Below are 18,182 nucleotides of genomic sequence, written 5' to 3' on the forward strand. Positions count from 1 at the left end.
CACTGAGGCAGAAGTTGAAAAAAAGTGCATTTATAATTGAAAATTGATAACTTAAACATCTGTCCAAAAAGCGTCTTTACAGATGATTTAAATATAACAGCCTTGACTTGAATTGTGTTTCTTTAATATTTATTTATACACATTGTGAACAAATGGGGCCTTAAACCAACTTAAAAAATACTATTAAAACATACTTCTCACTATGGGAAAAAGGAATGGAAATAAAGCCAACATATAGTATAATTCAAATCACAATGCAAAATGGTGTTAAGGCAAACGCAGGCCTGACTGAAGCACTGCAAGTAAAGTCCTCCAAGTAAACAAAGATCAGCTCTGACTGAAGAACAACGCTCACCCATCAGTTGTATGCAAACTGTTTGTCTGGTTTTGATTTGTCAGAATATTGCAAGACCTCCTTAACAGTTGTCATACAAACACATGGGAAGAATGTACAAATAGTATTCTTACCTATAAATGAATTAAGTATATGCTGATGTAACGGGTAGCTGAATCTTTTGGTTCAGAAAACAGACAAATAATACATGAACAGAACCACTGAACCTTCAACACTTAATCCTTGACCTTCACCAGGATCTCCAAAGGTCCATATGAAACCAACGTTTTGGAAGATAAGTTGTATGTATGGTTAGTTTTGAGAGGAAGAAAAGCATTTAAAAAGCTTTGAGCTTTCAGCACTGTGAGAGTTCTTTGACCTGATGTCAGGGCAATAGAAATGGCTAACAACTTGGAAGAAACTCAAAGTGGGGAACGATGGGAAGAAACACAGATCGTCTCATTCTTTCAACAAGAGAGTCCTTGCCACTACTAAGGAGGCAGTGACGGGCGTTGTGCATGGCATGTGGGAGAAGGGAGTTAGAAAGAACGCGATGCTCAGAAGATATAGATTAATACTTTCACAAGTGTTTGGTAAACATATGCTGGCCTTAAGTTGCACTTGGTTTTGCACAAATCTCTTTTCAATGGTTCATCTAAACCATGTCTTGCTCTCACATTTTTGGACTTTCAGCATTCAGGATTTAGTTTCACAGAATTACCTCACTCCTCTACATTAACATAAATCTCAGAGCCAGCAGCCAAAAAGGTAATTTTCAAAGATCTCAACAGAGATGATTCAACACAAACTATAATATTCTTTGTGCCTCAGCGCTTCAAGAAGGTACACTAAAAGGTTGATTGTTGGATAGACTACTCTCTGTCGTCAAATTCAACAGTATCAACAAAATATTAACAAATTGGAATAGTAGCTGCTCTTCCCAGTTCCACAAGGTCATTCAAGTATGTTGTTAAGGAAATGAACAGCCTTAAGAACGATAGCAGATGAGAATAGTTGCCGTGATATTTCTCTTATTTCTTTTTAAATGATGCATCAGTGGAAGTATACCTGAGGTGGATTGGCCACTTCTCTGGTTTCAGTGATCCACAGTTCAAGGATGTTTCAACTTTGATTTTATCTTGTGGCCTTTTATAAAGAACTGTCTTGGAGATGATTAAATGGCAGAAGAAACAAAAGTGGTGTTAATACTGGGTTGCTTGAATGTCATTTAAGTCCAAAGGATTTGTGCAGGGGATGAGAAGAGGAAGCTCTAGTTGTTGGGGGTGCTCTGCAGATATGTGAGGATGTGCTGGATCTTCACCAGGCGTTCTTTGAGGCTGGTCATGGAGAGGACAGAGAGCTGGTACCGTGGGTCGATGGGCAGAACAGCCAGGAGCCACCAGCAGCACGCGGGACCATTAGGAGTTTCCTACCAGAGAGGAGGACCAGTATTAGACCTGTGTGAAAGTTGTGGAACACTTCTGCCAGAGGAATTCACGTCTGTGTCAGAATTACACAGCTGAAAAAAGCCTGAGCCAGTTTCATAATGTGCTTAACACGTCTAAGGATTTCCAGTGAATTATACACACTGTGCTACATTTTACATTGGCCATCAGACCCAATAGTTCTTCTGAATTACACCAACATTCCTAATTTTTTTTCCCTTTCTTTTTCTTGTATGGTGTGTGTGGTAGAGTTGGGAATTCTCTTCATGCCACTCTTCTGACGCAACAGGGCCGGTGGGATTAGGTATGAAGCACCCATAAAGCTCTTTAGCCTATATCGTCAATGGACTCCGCCCCTCGGTTGTCCTAAGAGTGGATCTGTAATCCCTTTCAACCCTGTAGGCTATGAGCCGGAGCTGAGCACTCACAACAACTAAGTTCTGGTATTATGACTTCTAAAGCAGGTGAATCCATGGTAATATGAGCTTCCCCTGAATGCAAGTGGGTCACAAGATGATCCATTTTTAGTCTAAGAATCGGCAGAGTCTTGCCGTGCCAGATGAGGTAATAAAAGCTTTACTACCCCTGCAGTGTTTTGAAGAAAAGTAGTGCTCGAGCTCAGTTGATACCGATAATAATAAATATAAAATATGATATATAGTGTTGCTTTGATTATCTGGATATTTGAAAAGGTTATTACTTCTTGCTCTCAACCGACTCTGCACCCCCGACTGTTGAGATGTGACATGCTGCCAAACTCACTGCTGCAGAGTATTTTCACAAATTACAAACTGTATAACTAGAATGTGCTTTACAGATAAAATGCATTATTATCATTATTGATTACCGCCTCGCAGTTGTATGCCTCAGCCAACCAGTCAAGTTGCAGTTTACATCCACGTCTGTTAAAAATGTCATCGCCTCAGAATTGTATCCTTTTAGAAATTCCGACGTGTTCAAAATTGTCACAATTAGCATATACATTATTGAGTTACGCCCAGAAATGTGTTTAGTGAGGTCACAGTGACCTTGACCTTGGACCACTATTATCAGTTCATCCTCAAGTCCCTATTGATGTTTGTCAGATTTGAAGAAATTTCAACCTGTAATTCCTGAGACACATTCATGAGAAAGCAGACAGACCGCCGGGAACCAGAATGCCTCCAGCAGCGACTATTGCTAATATCACCGTGTCTTAGTTCTTATCCCGGGAGACACCGCAGAGTTAATTAGGTACAAGGTATCATTTTCCAGTTTTCTTGTTCTAATTACTCTATCTAATACGACCAAGGACAGCCACACATTCCAACCCTCCAATATATCAGCGAGGTGCAAATATGTGCGCGTAATAAGACAGCAGATGCAAGGGAACCACTGTATTTGGAAGTAAATCCTTGATAAAAAGGAGAAAAAAAAAACATGTTTCTATTGTTTAAACATGCCCAAAGATCTGTGGGAATATGTGGCTCCGATTCAGGCATCTAAACTAATCTGGACAAGAATAGACACATCTCTACTGATGGAAGTAGAGGGTGGGATGTTTACCTGGATGTCAGCTTCTCGTTCTGGCATTGGCCCAAAGTGCTGCAGGATCTGGTTGTGGAAGTGGATCTTGAGGTTCTGGAACCAGACACGGGCCTGTTCATAGACTGCATCATGCAGCTCTTGTAGTCTCTGCAGCTCATCACTGCTCTCAACCTAATGGAAAATAATCAATCAGTCAATCAGTCACTTTTGGATTGTTTGAACTTCAAAATACATTCCTTTGAAAAGAATAGGCAATGAATGATAATGTTAAAAACAAATCTACTTAAAGTGACACCCCTCTCAGAATCAACCCCTCTAGACTTGAAACGTGGTTTCATATCTAAGACACAGATTTAGAGCAGAGTATGATTATAACAGCACAACATGCTGTTGATATCATTCAAATGTTATCGGGGTTCTTACCCTGATATCACCCAAGTGCTCAATGTCAGCAATACTGTAACCATCCTTCATTCCTCGGGACACTACCCGGAAGCGTTTTCCTCCAATGGTGTCCACTACTGACCGGCCGTCAGGGAGGAAATGGACAGTCCTGATGGTCAGCATGCAGCCAAAATCTACAAAGCTGCAGGGAAGGACACAATTTGAGTTTTGCACCAGTGGTTCCGCTGATGTCCTAAACGGAAACTCTTTTCTTAAAATGGAGATAAGTCTGGTATTAAGGTCCTGCAATATCATATTATATTTCATACAAATAAATGTGCCTGCAAGTGTGTGTTTTGCTTGTATGCTTACCCTTTCTGGGGATCATTTATACACATCCCGAACTGCCGCGTGCCCGTGTACATGCAGCGGCGAATCATGAGGCGGTAACGTGGTTCGAAGACATGCAGGGGGCAAGGCACGGTGGGGTAGGCCATGGTACACACAAAGATAGGCACATTCTTCGTCAGACTGCTCAGCGGGAGATAAGTAGAACAAATGTTTAAACTTCTGCTTCAGAAACTTCAAAAAGGATCAACATTGGAATTAACCAGGCCATAGACAGAAAGGCTTACTCAGAAAGCTCACTGGTCTCCTCCAAGTGTGTTTTAGTCCTCTCTGCAGACTCCTGACTTAAATACTGTTTGATCAGCATGTCCAAGACAGATGTCACTAAGTAATTCCTACATGCTAGATACTGGAGACAGTGGGATATGCGTTGATTAAAACAGGAAGCAAGGAACACGTGTTTTACTCAGCACAAAAAGACAAATATCCAGATTCAATACATGCAAAGAGTCTCACCTCTTTCAGGCTCTCTTTACAGAGGGGACACTGGGGCGTATGGTCCAAGCAGCGCTCCAAACAGTTTTTACAGAAGGTGTGGCCACATGGTGTAGTCACAGGCTCATAGAACAGCCTGTATTGATCAGAGATGCAACATTCAATTGTCAATTGTTTCTCCTCAGTCATTTACAAGTGTACAATGCATGTAAACTTCATTGTAAATGTCTGCTTCTGGCCCACTAGTGTGAGCTTACCTAATGCAGAGAGAGCACTCCAAGTCATTGGGGTCCAGCAGGTCCTTAGGAATACTTCTGCAGGGTTTAGCTTCGGCGACCTTGTGTTTGGAGCCTTTCACCACACCTTAAGTCAACCAAAGAAGGAAGCATTTCACAATTCATTTTCTATAGTCATTGTATAGGTTGTTGGTAAATGAGATACGTTCAATCATTTGGATTGAGTGTCTCCCCAACCTATTGTACATTATTCCTGTAAATAGTCCATATTTAAGTGTCTAATTCAGCTTAATTTGACTACCATTATATGTTTTGAGTTCTAATAAAATATATTGGTGTTAACAGAACAGAAACAGTAGAGATTTTACTTTGAAATTAAAACATTAGGAAGAACAGAAAGCAGTAGAACGGTGGCGTTGGCCACTGACCTTGTTTTTTAAGCTTGTTATTTCCAGTGTCGACAACACAGGGTTCTGTGTCCGACACCGACAGTTTCCTCTTCAGCAGGCTTCCCTTGTCCTCGTCCCCCAGCTGAGGGGCAGAGCAAACTCTCTTCAGCCCTTCCTCGCCACAACTCGAGCCATGCGCGCGTAGCGAATGAGCTCTGCCCAGACCGGGCCGCTCCAGGCTTTCCCACCGTTTCTGAATAACAAAAGAAGACCACGGTTAAGATGTTAATGATGATTCTATTATAAACCTGTGATGACAAAAAGCATTGAAGCTATTCTTCAAACAATGTGATATCATTACTCAGTCTGCTAGTACCTCAAGGCTTTCCAGATGGTTGTGTGCCGAGGCGGCGCGGACCTGGTGTTGTCTTTGGACCGGGCTCGGTGGTTGAGCTTCGGTCACGAGGGTTTTATTACGCAAGTGAGGTGACGTGTTCTGTGTCGTTTCCCTCAGGCCGACCTTGACATTCTCATCAGCGGGGGAGAGCAAGTCACACAGGATCTGTAAAAAGCATTCAGTTTGTCAGCAAGTACACAATTGTTATATTAATAATATAATCTTATATCTTATGTTTGAAAAGTATTTGGGGTGCACAAACTAAATCAAAGTTTCTGTTATTTTATAATTGCTAGGTTTAGTGGAAAAGTCGAGCACTTTAAAAACATGTTTAAACAACACGTTTTACTTTTACAAAAGCTCGAAACTTCCTCTCATCTTGTCATTTTCCATTGCATTAATTAGCTGTTTTCATTATTTGGGTTTTGGGAAGGTCTTCGAGACTATATATGGGATTAGAGGCGACACAAATTTGACATGCTATTGATGCACGCCATCTGACTCTCACACCGTTATAGATTGATGTCTCGCCTAAGCAGTGTCTCTTTCTGGTTCAGAATGATAAGGAATTCAAAACAAGAAGTCAATATAACCAGCAACCATTAACAAAAAGGTCCAATCAATTTCTGAAACTTTATACCAAGTGAAAACTGGTATGAGATGACTAATGTCATCGTGTATGATTCATTATACAATGATGATTCAGAGATGACTACACTAAACTTGAGCAGCATTAACAACTCAATGCAACAAAAAGGTATGTAGTACTGCATCCAGGGGTCAACTGTGGAGCTCTTACGTAAATACAATCATGTGGTCAATCTATTAAGTGGTACTAATGTCATTACACAGAGTCACAAGTCCTGATCCACAACTTATGCAATTCCATGACAGAGACTAAGACTGATCCCAACCGTTAACCTTATTTTCACTTGTATACATTGGATTTGCACCTCATATGTACATTATTGTAACCTGATACATTATATTGGCACTCTTCCCACTTTGTATTGCAACTGCTGCACTGCAATTACCTCAAGATGAATAAAGTTTATAGAAAGACTGGACAACCTTTGTGGCTGAGAGAAAGGCGAAATATAGACATCCGACTGTAAAAAGTGACAAATGTTTTAACTGTGAAAGGACACACCAGACATTGTTTATAAATAGATGACAATGTACGGTGTAAATCCTATTAAAATCTTTTTTTTCCCACTGGCCGTCACTCTGATGAACAATGAATCAGACACCTCCATCTGCACTATTTGCAGTATGACCACTTTCTGCACTAACATCCCCAATTCATTGTCACTGTTGTTGTTTTTATATTGTACATACCTGTTGCTACTCTGTTGTCTTTAATGTCTTTTTATATTCATCTTGTTATGTAAATTACATGTATGTACGACGAGAGCGTACGTTTAACCGGAGTCAAATTCCATGAAAGCTAATTCGGACTTAAGGATTTCTTTCTCTTCCCACATTGTCAGCAGACTAGTCATAAGTCCTTTGACTTAATTTATCGAACCTTTTCCACTTGTCTCTTAGCACCGGGGAAGTCCTCGTCTACAGCCAGGCAGTGGAGGAAGACTTGGAGAGACTCGTCGACTTGGCCCATCTCGTGCAGCACCATAGCTTTCCTAAACAAAGCCTGAAAGGAAGGACGGAAAGAGAAAAGTTATACTTCTGTACCAACAGTTGTGTTTCAAAGTGTATTCACTCTCATGCAATGTCCATCTTTAACAACAAAACTCTTGATGGCAGGTGTTCATGCTTTACATGCATCTTAAAAACAACGGATTCCAAAATATGCTGAACTGTTTTTAAAAACAGACAGACCACCATTTTCTTAAACTCAAAGAAGTCTCTATGAAATACTTCAATGTTGGCCAATAAATCCATATGACATATGCATGGCATACTTTTCACTGTGAATAATAATATCCAACGCTTCAACACAGACATTTGGTCTCAAATGTAATAGTGAATGTTTGCTTAATCACTGCATTCTGAATTGTGGTCTAGAAAACCTTCTTTAATCACGATGCTCTTGTAACTACTTACCCTCTGAAAAGGCCTTTTATACAACACAAAAAATGGCTGCTTATTAAAAATAGGCTTGTAACCACAAAAACAAGCAAAGCCAATCCTAAGAAATGATTTTTAGACTGGGATGAATTCAGCTGCTAAGAAACACAGCAACGTTTCACCTTTAAGTGGGGCGACTGTGGGTCAGTGGTCAGTGGTTAGCATGCCTGTCTTTCAATCAGGGGGTTTGCAGTTCAATCCCCGCCCTAGTCGATGTGTCCTTGAGCAAGACACTTAACCCTGCATTGTTCCCTGTAGCTGTGTCTACAGTGTATGAATGTAACATGATTGTAAGTCGCTTTGGATAAAAGCGTCAGCTAAATGACATGTAAACTAGCATAAAATGAATTTGTCACTAAGCTCCCATGACATGACAAATGAGGTGTTCACCGTCTGTGGCCTTGTGTGTGGCAATCTTAAAATACAGTTTATCTTCATAATGACTGGCGGACTAATATATCAGAAAAGAGTGACTGGCAGACTCTCCTTAGTAAATGCAAGTGAGCATGCATACACAACCTGGATATGCCAGGCAGAGATTTGGTGCCTAATCGGACATTGATTTTCCTCTTATCAAAATACCAAAAGTGACCACATGCCTAACAGAATACAATTCAATCCAAAATAACATTTCTGTAGCATAGGATCACAATTGACTGCAGTGTCAGTGAGCGACTTACCTCAGCAGAACAGGGACTACTTTCTGTGTCCTCCAAAGCCAAACGGTACAGTTTGAGAGCCATGTATGCCTCCGCCCGAGACAGTCGTGCTGCGGCCATCGTCTCTGAATCTGCAGGAGAAGTGGGGAAGAAAAATCTTTATTCGCGATGAGAAAAGGTTTTTATTTGAGTGTTCATCTTTAGATGTCAGAAAGCACATTCTTTTAGTTTAAACAAATATCATTCAAAAATAAATGTCTTATTATCAACATAACACAAGATACACCATAATATTAATAATATTGACTAGGTTAAACTGTCTATAATTTATTGAGGAAACCTCCAACATGTTCTACTTGCAAGGGTAGGTAGTGTTCAACTCAAAAGAAAGTTTTTTTCTGTCAGTTCACATGTCATATGCTACTTAGCTACATGACACGCAAATAATTTCAGGAGATATGATGGATTATCTATGCCAAATATGCATGATAAAGGAGGAACGTTGTTTGATCAATTGATTTCTTGGAAGAACATCTTTCCAGAATCTGTGAAAATATTACATTAAAAAGGGGCCACAAGTACTGGCATGTAGTCAAAATCAATAGCAAACGATATGAGGCATATTAGCCTAATCCAACTCGATGGTTAAAGTATTTTGGGTTTTACAGTAATTAAGTATAAACGTGTCCATGACTTTCAATGAATGTGGATCATGTTAAAAGCAGACATTTGACATTCCTCAACTATGTCACTTAGTTTTGAGTCTCACCATTCCAAATACTGTATTAAACCCACTTGTCTCAGTGAGAGGTAAGTTAATTGTTCTGATGTTAGCAGATGCTAATGTGAGCAGGACCACAGGCAGTTTGCTTCCCGGGTTTTCTGCAGCTCTGAGGACCAGAACTGTCAAAAGCAATCTTTTACTAACTGCCACCGTGTGCATCTTTGACCCGATGTCAAGTGACTGTCTTGTCAGAAAGGTCCACACCAGTTACCCTCATTTGACCTCGAAATAACATGTATAACTTCTTTTTTTTCTTCTTACATTATTGTGGGCATTTTCAACTGGACAGTAAAGGCAGACAGGAAATAGCGGGTATGACATGCCTCAAAGGTCCCAGGGCAGAACCAGTGGGCGCATAACCTTAGATCCTGTACACTGTAGACAATCAGTTAGTGCCCTTTTTGTAAATCTAACTGAGTAACTTAATGCAGGTACACAGTGGATTGTGTAACCACATTTTGCAAAGGCATGTCGTGTTTATACAGCCTTTCCACAGTCCCGATCTGTCATTGAGCAAATATTTTGAGTTATAAAAAAAGGTAAATGTTGAACTCTTAAATGTTGTCAGTCATTTCATTGATGTCAGGGTCACTGAAATTCTTATAACGCAGAAGTGTAGCCGACGTCTTTGACTCAATTTCCAAGGTACAAGTTACAGCAGCATTACATTTGTGTTACATCATTTGACCCAGATTCCATGGATGCCTTCCATAAACTCCCATAAACTGGGTGAAAGTCCAGGACCATTTCCAGCCAAACTGTCAGACAACCAGACATCTATTGTTCTGGGTGTGGGCAATTAGATGTGAATCTGCTCAGTGGTTAGCAGGTCCAACCTTTAATCAGAGGAGCTGCATTTCGATCCCCGGCTCTGCTAGCCCATGTCGATGTGTCCTTGAGCAAGACACTTAAACCCAAATTGCTCCCTGTAGCTGTGTCTACGGTGTAAGTCGCTTTGGATAAAAGCGTCAGCTAAAATGAAATGTAATGTAATCAATCTACACTGTGCTGCACATTGGGCCTCCCAAATGTCACATTATGATAACAATACATAGAAATGCCATTTACAGCTCATAACCACCTGGTTTGAGGTTATTTGGGATTCTGCGCAAGTGTAACAAAACTAAACTAGCAACTACTTTCTCGAGACCCTAACGCAGGCAGGCCATGATAACCACAACACTTCATGCTCTTTTAATCAGGGAACTGGTCAGTGGACAAACAGGTAGTGTCCAACTTCAGGTCACTTCCACTGGAACAGCTTGGTGCCTTGCTCAAGGGCACTTGAGATCATTGTTGTGAATGGTGAAAGAAGCACAAGCTTTTGCAACAATTACTGGGATATGCCTCGAGCTGCCACAAAACACTGACTTGTTAACTGTAAATCATTTGAAACAAAGATAGCTTCGTTTCTCTCACTGCATACACGTTAGGATCTGTTACAAAGAGTTAACTCACTGCCCGGCCGAGGCTGGACCACCGGCCTCATGAATGGCGCATTTGTGCTCATGTGAAACGTACGTGTACGTATGAAAGTAGCTCACGACGGCCATAATAGTTACAACATCCAAATGTCCTTTAGTAAGTTACAAAACATGCCTCACTGCGTGTCACGACTTACGCAACTTGCGCTGTGTCGCGCATGCTCAGTTTGTGAAATTTCATAAGCAGGCTCGACTACAGCTTGTGGGAGGAGGCTGGCAACAGACTGGTAAAACCGTTACTGGTTTTCAAAATGTGGGTCAGTAGAACTAACTCGACCCTGGTCCCCGAACAATAAAACAACAGACTGCTGTATCATGTGCAAATGTCTTCTTTCTACACGGAAACGTCCCAGTGACAATTCATGTTCCTGGTCATGCTCACTGAGAGTGCGCAGCGGACGCATCACCGGAACACACCTCCGCTTCTGAAAACATGCACGGAGGCTCATTTTGTTGTAATACTCACCACCCTGGATGACATCGGTAGCTAACGACACGGCTTCGTGGTAGCGTCTTCTCCTACAGAGCTCGTCCACTTCGCACAGCGTTTTCGACCTTTTCAGCTCGTCGGGGAACCATTTGTCTAAAAGTCCGCACAGAATGACGTTCGCTTTCTCCTCGCCGCCGCCGACGGCCGCGCTGCACAGCTTGCATTTGGAGAGCAGCTGTCTCTGTAAGCACCTTTTACAATACGAATGTCCGCAGGCTATCGTCACAGGTTCGCCTAAAAAGCGGTGGCAGCTGGGGCAGTCGAACACGTCCTCCTCGCGGCTCTCCTCCGAGTCCCGACTGCGACACGAAAGTGAGTGCGGCCCGGCCGCTTGTCTCTTGAAGTTGCGGAGGATACAGTCCACCAAGGTGCCCAGTTGTTCCGGTTGCACGGGGCCGTACCGCATAGCCACCGAAAACAGGTCAATGGCTTCTTTCAGGCAGTTTTTCGACGCCAGAGCTTTGGCTTTTTGTAGTATAAGGGGATGGTGGTCCTGCTCTTCCAAGACGTTGTCCGAGTCAGCGCCGATGAAGAAGGCGCTTCTCGCACCCTGCGCGTCCTCCACTTGCGGTTGGAGCGACATTGCAGCGTCAAAATATAGAAAAATAAAATGTTATGTAGATTCAGGGTTTCTTCTCTTAACGTGTCTACTCATTTCTATAGCTGCTGCGTTCCTTCACAGTGTAGAGGACCGACTTTCCCGTAGACACACGTTTGTTAGATTAAAAAAAAAAAACACCGTCACGTGAACAGCAAACTCGAGCTCTGATTGGTCAGGACGGCGTGGTTACAAAACCTGCGCTCGAAAGTTTCATAACTGCGGAAAGGACGTAGTGAAGTTGATGGAAACTGGGCCAGTTTACAGCGCACCCATTTGTCCCAGACTCCTCTGCTTCTGAAATCCCCCAGGTTGCACCAGCAGGCGAATATAAAACAAAACTATATAATAAAAACATGTAATACACGTCCTTGGTCCTTTTTATCAATTGTGGAGTTTTGGGGAGTGGTCAGAAAACTGACACTCTCATAACCGGTTATGTAATAGGATGTTGTCACACCCAAGTTACCATATGTATATTATCATTGTATCTTCCCTGTCTGCCTTTAATTATGATATGAACTATCACGTGTTTCACACACACCTTTAATTGTGTGCACCTCCTGTTTGATTTAGCACAATTTGCACAAATAAAGAAAGTACAATAAACATTGCAATACCTCCATGGCCTGTGAATAGTGTGTCTAGTATTTTAGTTATTTTAATATTTTTTTGCAAACATGAGCCTTCTACTTGCTGAAGAATAGAGGATCCTTGCATTCACTTTATGTACTGCAGTGTGCTCTAAAGTGTCTAAAGTATTTGCATGTAGGCCTACTCTTGGGTTTTTGTTTAGTTTTGTTATCATCTTTGTACAAAGTTACAGAGTAAACATATACATATTAATATTAAGTATGAAAAATGCACAATATATACAATACAATAAAATAGCATAGCAGGTCATATTAAAGTTAAGAAAATTAAATAATAAAAAAAATGAAAAGTGTATACAGTGTATCTAAGTGTATACGCAGTATATACCGTGAAAGTGGTGCAAGGGTTATTGATGTTGATTCAATTGGAGGATCTGGACAGAGGTGATTTAGTATTGTATTGTCATCTTTGTAGTATCTTGTTGCCACATTTTTTGGACATCTTACTTTTCTGTATAGTATGTTACATGTGGTTGTGTGCTTTTATGTTGTGGTGAGCCAAAGATTTTAAAGTTGTATTCTATTCTATTTATTATAATTTTCATATGAAATGTTTGAATAGTGTAAAGTCCAAAAATGGCAGATTGTTCCTTCAACTTAAGCAGTTATTTTCTGCCTCTTGACAGAAGTCCTTACAATCCTCCTTCCCAAACCAAGTATAGTTTAACCACAATATATGCATACTGCATATCTGCTGTCACAACACGTTGAACTGGCTGTCACAACACGTTGAACTGTCTGCCACCTCCCATCATCACCTGCCATCGCCTGGAGGAATGGGCTACTGATGGGCAATAACCACTAATTTGCTTTGTGCAATACAGAAGACATTCAATAAAAAAAAATAAGAAAGCAATTGACATTCCACGAATATCGTGGTGTCTTGATACAGTTGCAGACAGTCCATCAATGAACAGACAAATAAAACAGATCTAGTGTTTTTAAACTATACTTCAAACAACCAACTGATTTGAAGTCCTAAACACAGCTCTGGTTTTAAGGAAACACGCAATGTGCTGTAGGCGACCTCTGTTGTTATGTGACAATTTCAAATGAATGAGGCATGAAAAGTTGTACTTTAATTACCACAAAATCGAGACAGTACTGTTGAAACCCCAAACAGCAGAAGAATAACCACAAATTAAAGAGCAAAATAACCAAAATCAACAAAATAAGAATACCATTATTCTGCAATTGCTATGTTGATAAATTGTGAAATGATTTGCTTTGCTGTAAATTGTAAGCTTAAACCAGGCATACTGGGAACAATGTTGTCTTGTGAAGTCACAATACAAAAAAAAGATCAGTATTCCTGCCTCCGTCTATTAAATAATGTATTTTGTGCCTACACGGTTGGACAGCCTTTGCATAATGAAGTTGGGGTTGTATGAGGACAAACAGGGCTGGACAAGAAACAGCTTTGTATCGTGTGGAAGGAGCCCGCCCTCTAGTGCTCAAGGTGGTCCATGACTGCAATAAAACAATCGGGCAGTTGTATTGGAGTCCGTAACATTTTACAGAATGTTCCTTGAGGAAATGTATCAACTATTAAGGGTTCACAGCTCAACACAGCCTAACACAGCCTAATACAGCCCAATACAGCCCAACACAGCCTAATACAGCCCAACACAGCCCAACACAGCCTAATACAGCCCAATACAGCCCAACACAGCCCAACACAGCCCAACACAGCCCAATACAGCCCAATACAGCCCAACACAGCCCAACACAGCCCAACACAGCCCAACACAGACCAACACAGCCCAACACAGACCAACACAGCCCCATACAGCCCAACACAGCCCAACACAGCCCAACACAGCCCAACACAGCCCAACACAGCCCAACACAGCCTAATACAGCCCAACACAGCCCAACACAGCCCAACACAGCCTAATACAGCCCAATACAGCCCAACACAGCCCCATACAGCCCAACACAGCCCAACACAGCCCAACACAGCCCAATACAGCCCAATACAGCCCATCACAGCCTAATACAGCCCAACACAGCCCAACACAGCCCAACACAGCACATCACAGCCTAATACAGCCCAACACAGCCCAACACAGCACATCACAGCCTAATACAGCCCAACACAGCCCAACACAGCCCAACACAGCCCAACACAGCCCAATACAGCCCAACACAGCCCAACACAGCCCAACACAGCCCAATACAGCCGATCACAGCCTAATACAGCCCAACACAGCCCAACACAGCCCAACACAGCCCAACACAGCCCAACACAGCCCAACACAGCCCAATACAGCCCATCACAGCCTAATACAGCCCAATACAGCCCATCACAGCCTAATACAGCCCAACACATCCCTATACAGCCCAACACAGCCCAATACAGCCCAATACAGCCCATCACAGCCTAATACAGCCCAACACAGCCTAATACAGCCCAACACAGCCCAACACAGCCCAATACAGCCCAACACAGCACATCACAGCCTAATACAGCCCAACACAGCCCAATACAGCCCAACACAGCCCAACACAGCCCAATACAGCCCATCACAGCCTAATACAGCCCAACACAGCCCAACACAGCACATCACAGCCTAATACAGCCCAACACAGCCCAACACAGCCCAACACAGCCCAACACAGCCCATCACAGCCTAATACAGCCCAACACAGCCCAACACAGCCCCATACAGCCCAACACAGCCCAACACAGCCCAACACAGCCCAATACAGCCCAACACAGCCCAACACAGCCCAATACAGCCTATCACAGCCTAATACAGCCCAACACAGCCCAACACAGCCCAACACAGCCCAACACAGCCCAATACAGCCCATCACAGCCTAATACAGCCCAACACAGCCCTATACAGCCCAACACAGCCCAACACAGCCCAACACAGCCCAACACAGCCCAACACAGCCTAATACAGCCCAATACAGCCCAACACAGCCCAACACAGCCCAATACAGCCCAACACAGCCCAACACAGCCCAACACAGCCCTATACAGCCCAACACAGCCCAATACAGCCCAACACAGCCCAATACAGCCCATCACAGCCTAATACAGCCCAACACATCCCTATACAGCCCAACACAGCCTAATACAGCCCAATACAGCCCATCACAGCCTAATACAGCCCAACACAGCCCTATACAGCCCATCACAGCCCAACACAGCCCAATACAGCCCAACACAGCCCAACACAGCCCAACACAGCCCTATACAGCCCAACACAGCCCAACACAGCCCAACACAGCCCAACACAGCCCAATACAGCCCAACACAGCCCAATACAGCCCATCACAGCCTAATACAGCCCAACACATCCCTATACAGCCCAACACAGCCTAATACAGCCCAATACAGCCCATCACAGCCCAATACAGCCCAACACAGCCCAACACAGCCCAATACAGCCCATCACAGCCTAATACAGCCCAACACAGCCCAACACAGCCCATCACAGCCTAATACAGCCCAATACAGCCCATCACAGCCTAATACAGCCCAACACATCCCAACACAGCCCAACACAGCCCAATACAGCCCAACACAGCCTAACACAGCCCAACACAGCCCAACACAGCCCAACACAGCCCAACACAGCCCAACACAGCCCAACACAGCCCAACACAGCCCAACACAGCAACAAAAATAAACATAACATGAATTAATTAATTAATATTAAGAATGAAAATGAAAAAATGCACAATATATATACACTGCAATAAAATAGCAGAGCAGGAGATATTAAATTTAAGAAAAATTAAATAATAAAGAAAATGCAAAAATGCGTATACAAAAATGTATACGCATTTCCTGGGTTTTGTGTATTCCTATCATGAGGTTATGTTTATAGCCCATTGGCGGCCATGTTTTTTCCTAAAATGTATTTAAAAGCTTTGTTTAACATTTTTATTTATTTATTTAACTTAATTAAAAACAACCTAGCTTTCTGATGAAACAAAACAAAACAAAACAAACAGAAGCAATTCAATATATATTTCCATGGCGTACGTGTATTTGGTGTCGGATTACTTAAATCGATGTATTTTAAGTGAGAGTGGAACACCAGAGTGACTAAGAGATGCCTGTGACGTGGGTACACGTTTTATTCCAAACCACCACCAGAGGGCAGTGTTGTTCTGTAAAATAGACTTTACGTTGTGACTCGTAGTCAAGAAGTAACAAGGCGTTAGCTGGACGTGCTCAATATCACATGGGTTAATTAAACACAGATAATAATTGAAGGATAGCAGATAAACAGCTTCAATATAAGAAGGATGTACAGACATGGCGGTATGTTCTCGTCATGCCACACTCACACATGCAAATGTGCATACAAACATGAACATGCACTGCTATATTTGGAGTTGTACGCCAAACTCCTTTTTCTGGAGGACAAAAAGACAGATCTGTCTTTCCTTGCTTGATAGCTTTACTTCCAACCGTTGGAATTTCTGGAATATGGAGATATGATGAGGAATGATATGAGGTCAACTGTATAAACACTGACTAAATTATCTGTTGTTCTTTTCCATGTTGACTCTTCAAACTCTGTGTTATCAATGATGAGATACCATTTATGTTGCCACAACAATAGGATGTAATGTAACAGAGCATGCCCATCCACATGAAGAGGAGTAGCCCAAAGCATTCCTGTCATGTGTGACCCGACATGTAAAACAATCTGTAATAAGGAGGATATTGCTGGTGGTTTGTTCATACACCTGGTGAATGTGCATTGAAAACTAATGAACATGTGCAAGTACATGCAGAAAAATGTGTTTGATTTGTAGTATTTAACTAGTGTATTGACCTAACCTGCAGTTGGTTGAAGCCGACTTTCATCTTTTATTCTTACTGCAGCCTTTACATCTTTTCAAGCAACACACTAGTTGTGCTGATAACCTCTGTTCAGGAGGAACAAAAGGGGGAAGATCTTTAATTGTAAAAAAATAAAGTATTTAAGTAAGTATTTCATTAAAATCCCTCCTGGTTTGTGTCCAGCAATAACATTCATACTGTTCTGTTGCAAAATGATTACAACATTTTTGATAAATGCATGACAAACTGGAAGAAATGCACGCACACGCACGCACTCATGCACGCACACGCACCCACCCACCCACCCACCCACCCACCCACCCACACACCCACACACACACACACACACACACACACACACACACACACACACACACACACACACGCACACGCACACGCACACGCACACGCACGTTCGTTTGCATTCATTTATCAATGTGGGAAACCTTCTGCGTCTGATTCTCAAACAACGAGGCAGAAACGCAGCCCTGGGGCTGACCCTATCTTGCTCTGCATAATCTCCTCGAGGTGTTTGTGTTCCCAGCAAAATACATACACATGTGCATGCAGAAACATACCAGCAATCATAGTGAGTGTGGCCAGACACTAACAGAAGAAGAGATAGAAAAAAAGAAAGAGATAAACAGAATTAGCCTGTAAAGGTTTACTTTTCATCTGTTATTCAAACAAAAGGGAAGACAAATCTGTCAAATGCACATTTCAAGTTCAAAGGCGAAGACATGCCCACATCTGTGGTTTCGTGTTTGACTCTTTTGAGGCTTTGGGTAATCTCTAGTTCCTGAATACGTGATAGTTCATGGTCCAAAGCAAGAGTATTGAGTTATATAAATACACAGACCAGGTTTATAGATCATAAACATGTTCATAGAAAATAAGTGTTTTGCTCCTACATGTGGCTATTTCTCATTTTGTCAAGTGATTAATTAAAAACATAATGGGGAACATTGGCCTCCGCTCTGACCTCTTCTTCTCTGCATGACTGCGCCCCTCGTTGTTGAGTCTGCCGGATCCAGACCAGGCCAGCTGTGGGGAGTCGG

At 42.3% G+C, this 18,182-nt stretch overlaps 1 protein-coding gene across 1 annotated transcript; it reads right to left on the reverse strand.

Moving 5' to 3' along the window:
* Positions 1 to 14: 14 nt before the first annotated feature.
* lonrf1l (LON peptidase N-terminal domain and ring finger 1, like) lies at positions 15 to 11,811 on the reverse strand. Its single transcript, XM_034534520.1, has 12 exons — positions 11,037 to 11,811; positions 8,324 to 8,433; positions 7,084 to 7,206; positions 5,535 to 5,720; positions 5,198 to 5,411; positions 4,791 to 4,896; positions 4,555 to 4,669; positions 4,326 to 4,447; positions 4,063 to 4,221; positions 3,730 to 3,892; positions 3,325 to 3,477; positions 15 to 1,763 (listed from the first exon to the last, which is right to left on the reverse strand). The coding sequence occupies exons 1-12, from the start codon at positions 11,641 to 11,643 to the stop codon at positions 1,605 to 1,607; spliced, it is 2,217 nt and encodes a 738-aa protein (XP_034390411.1). The 5' UTR covers positions 11,644 to 11,811; the 3' UTR covers positions 15 to 1,604.
* Between the last annotated feature and the right edge of the window lie 6,371 nt (positions 11,812 to 18,182).

This window comes from Cyclopterus lumpus, chromosome 1 (assembly GCF_009769545.1).
Source record: "Cyclopterus lumpus isolate fCycLum1 chromosome 1, fCycLum1.pri, whole genome shotgun sequence".
Lineage (NCBI taxonomy): Eukaryota > Metazoa > Chordata > Actinopteri > Perciformes > Cyclopteridae > Cyclopterus > Cyclopterus lumpus.

Excerpts from the sequence above, each read along its gene's own strand:
- lonrf1l (XM_034534520.1), bottom strand. The coding sequence starts at position 11,643 with ATGTCGCTCCAACCGCAAGTGGAGGACGCGCAGGGTGCGAGAAGCGCC. Across the intron at positions 4,670-4,790 it reads GAGTGCTCTCTCTGCATTAG|GCTGTTCTATGAGCCTGTGA; the intron begins GTAAGCTCACAC and ends TGATCAATACAG. Across the intron at positions 1,764-3,324 it reads AACGAGAAGCTGACATCCAG|GAAACTCCTAATGGTCCCGC; the intron begins GTAAACATCCCA and ends CCTCTCTGGTAG.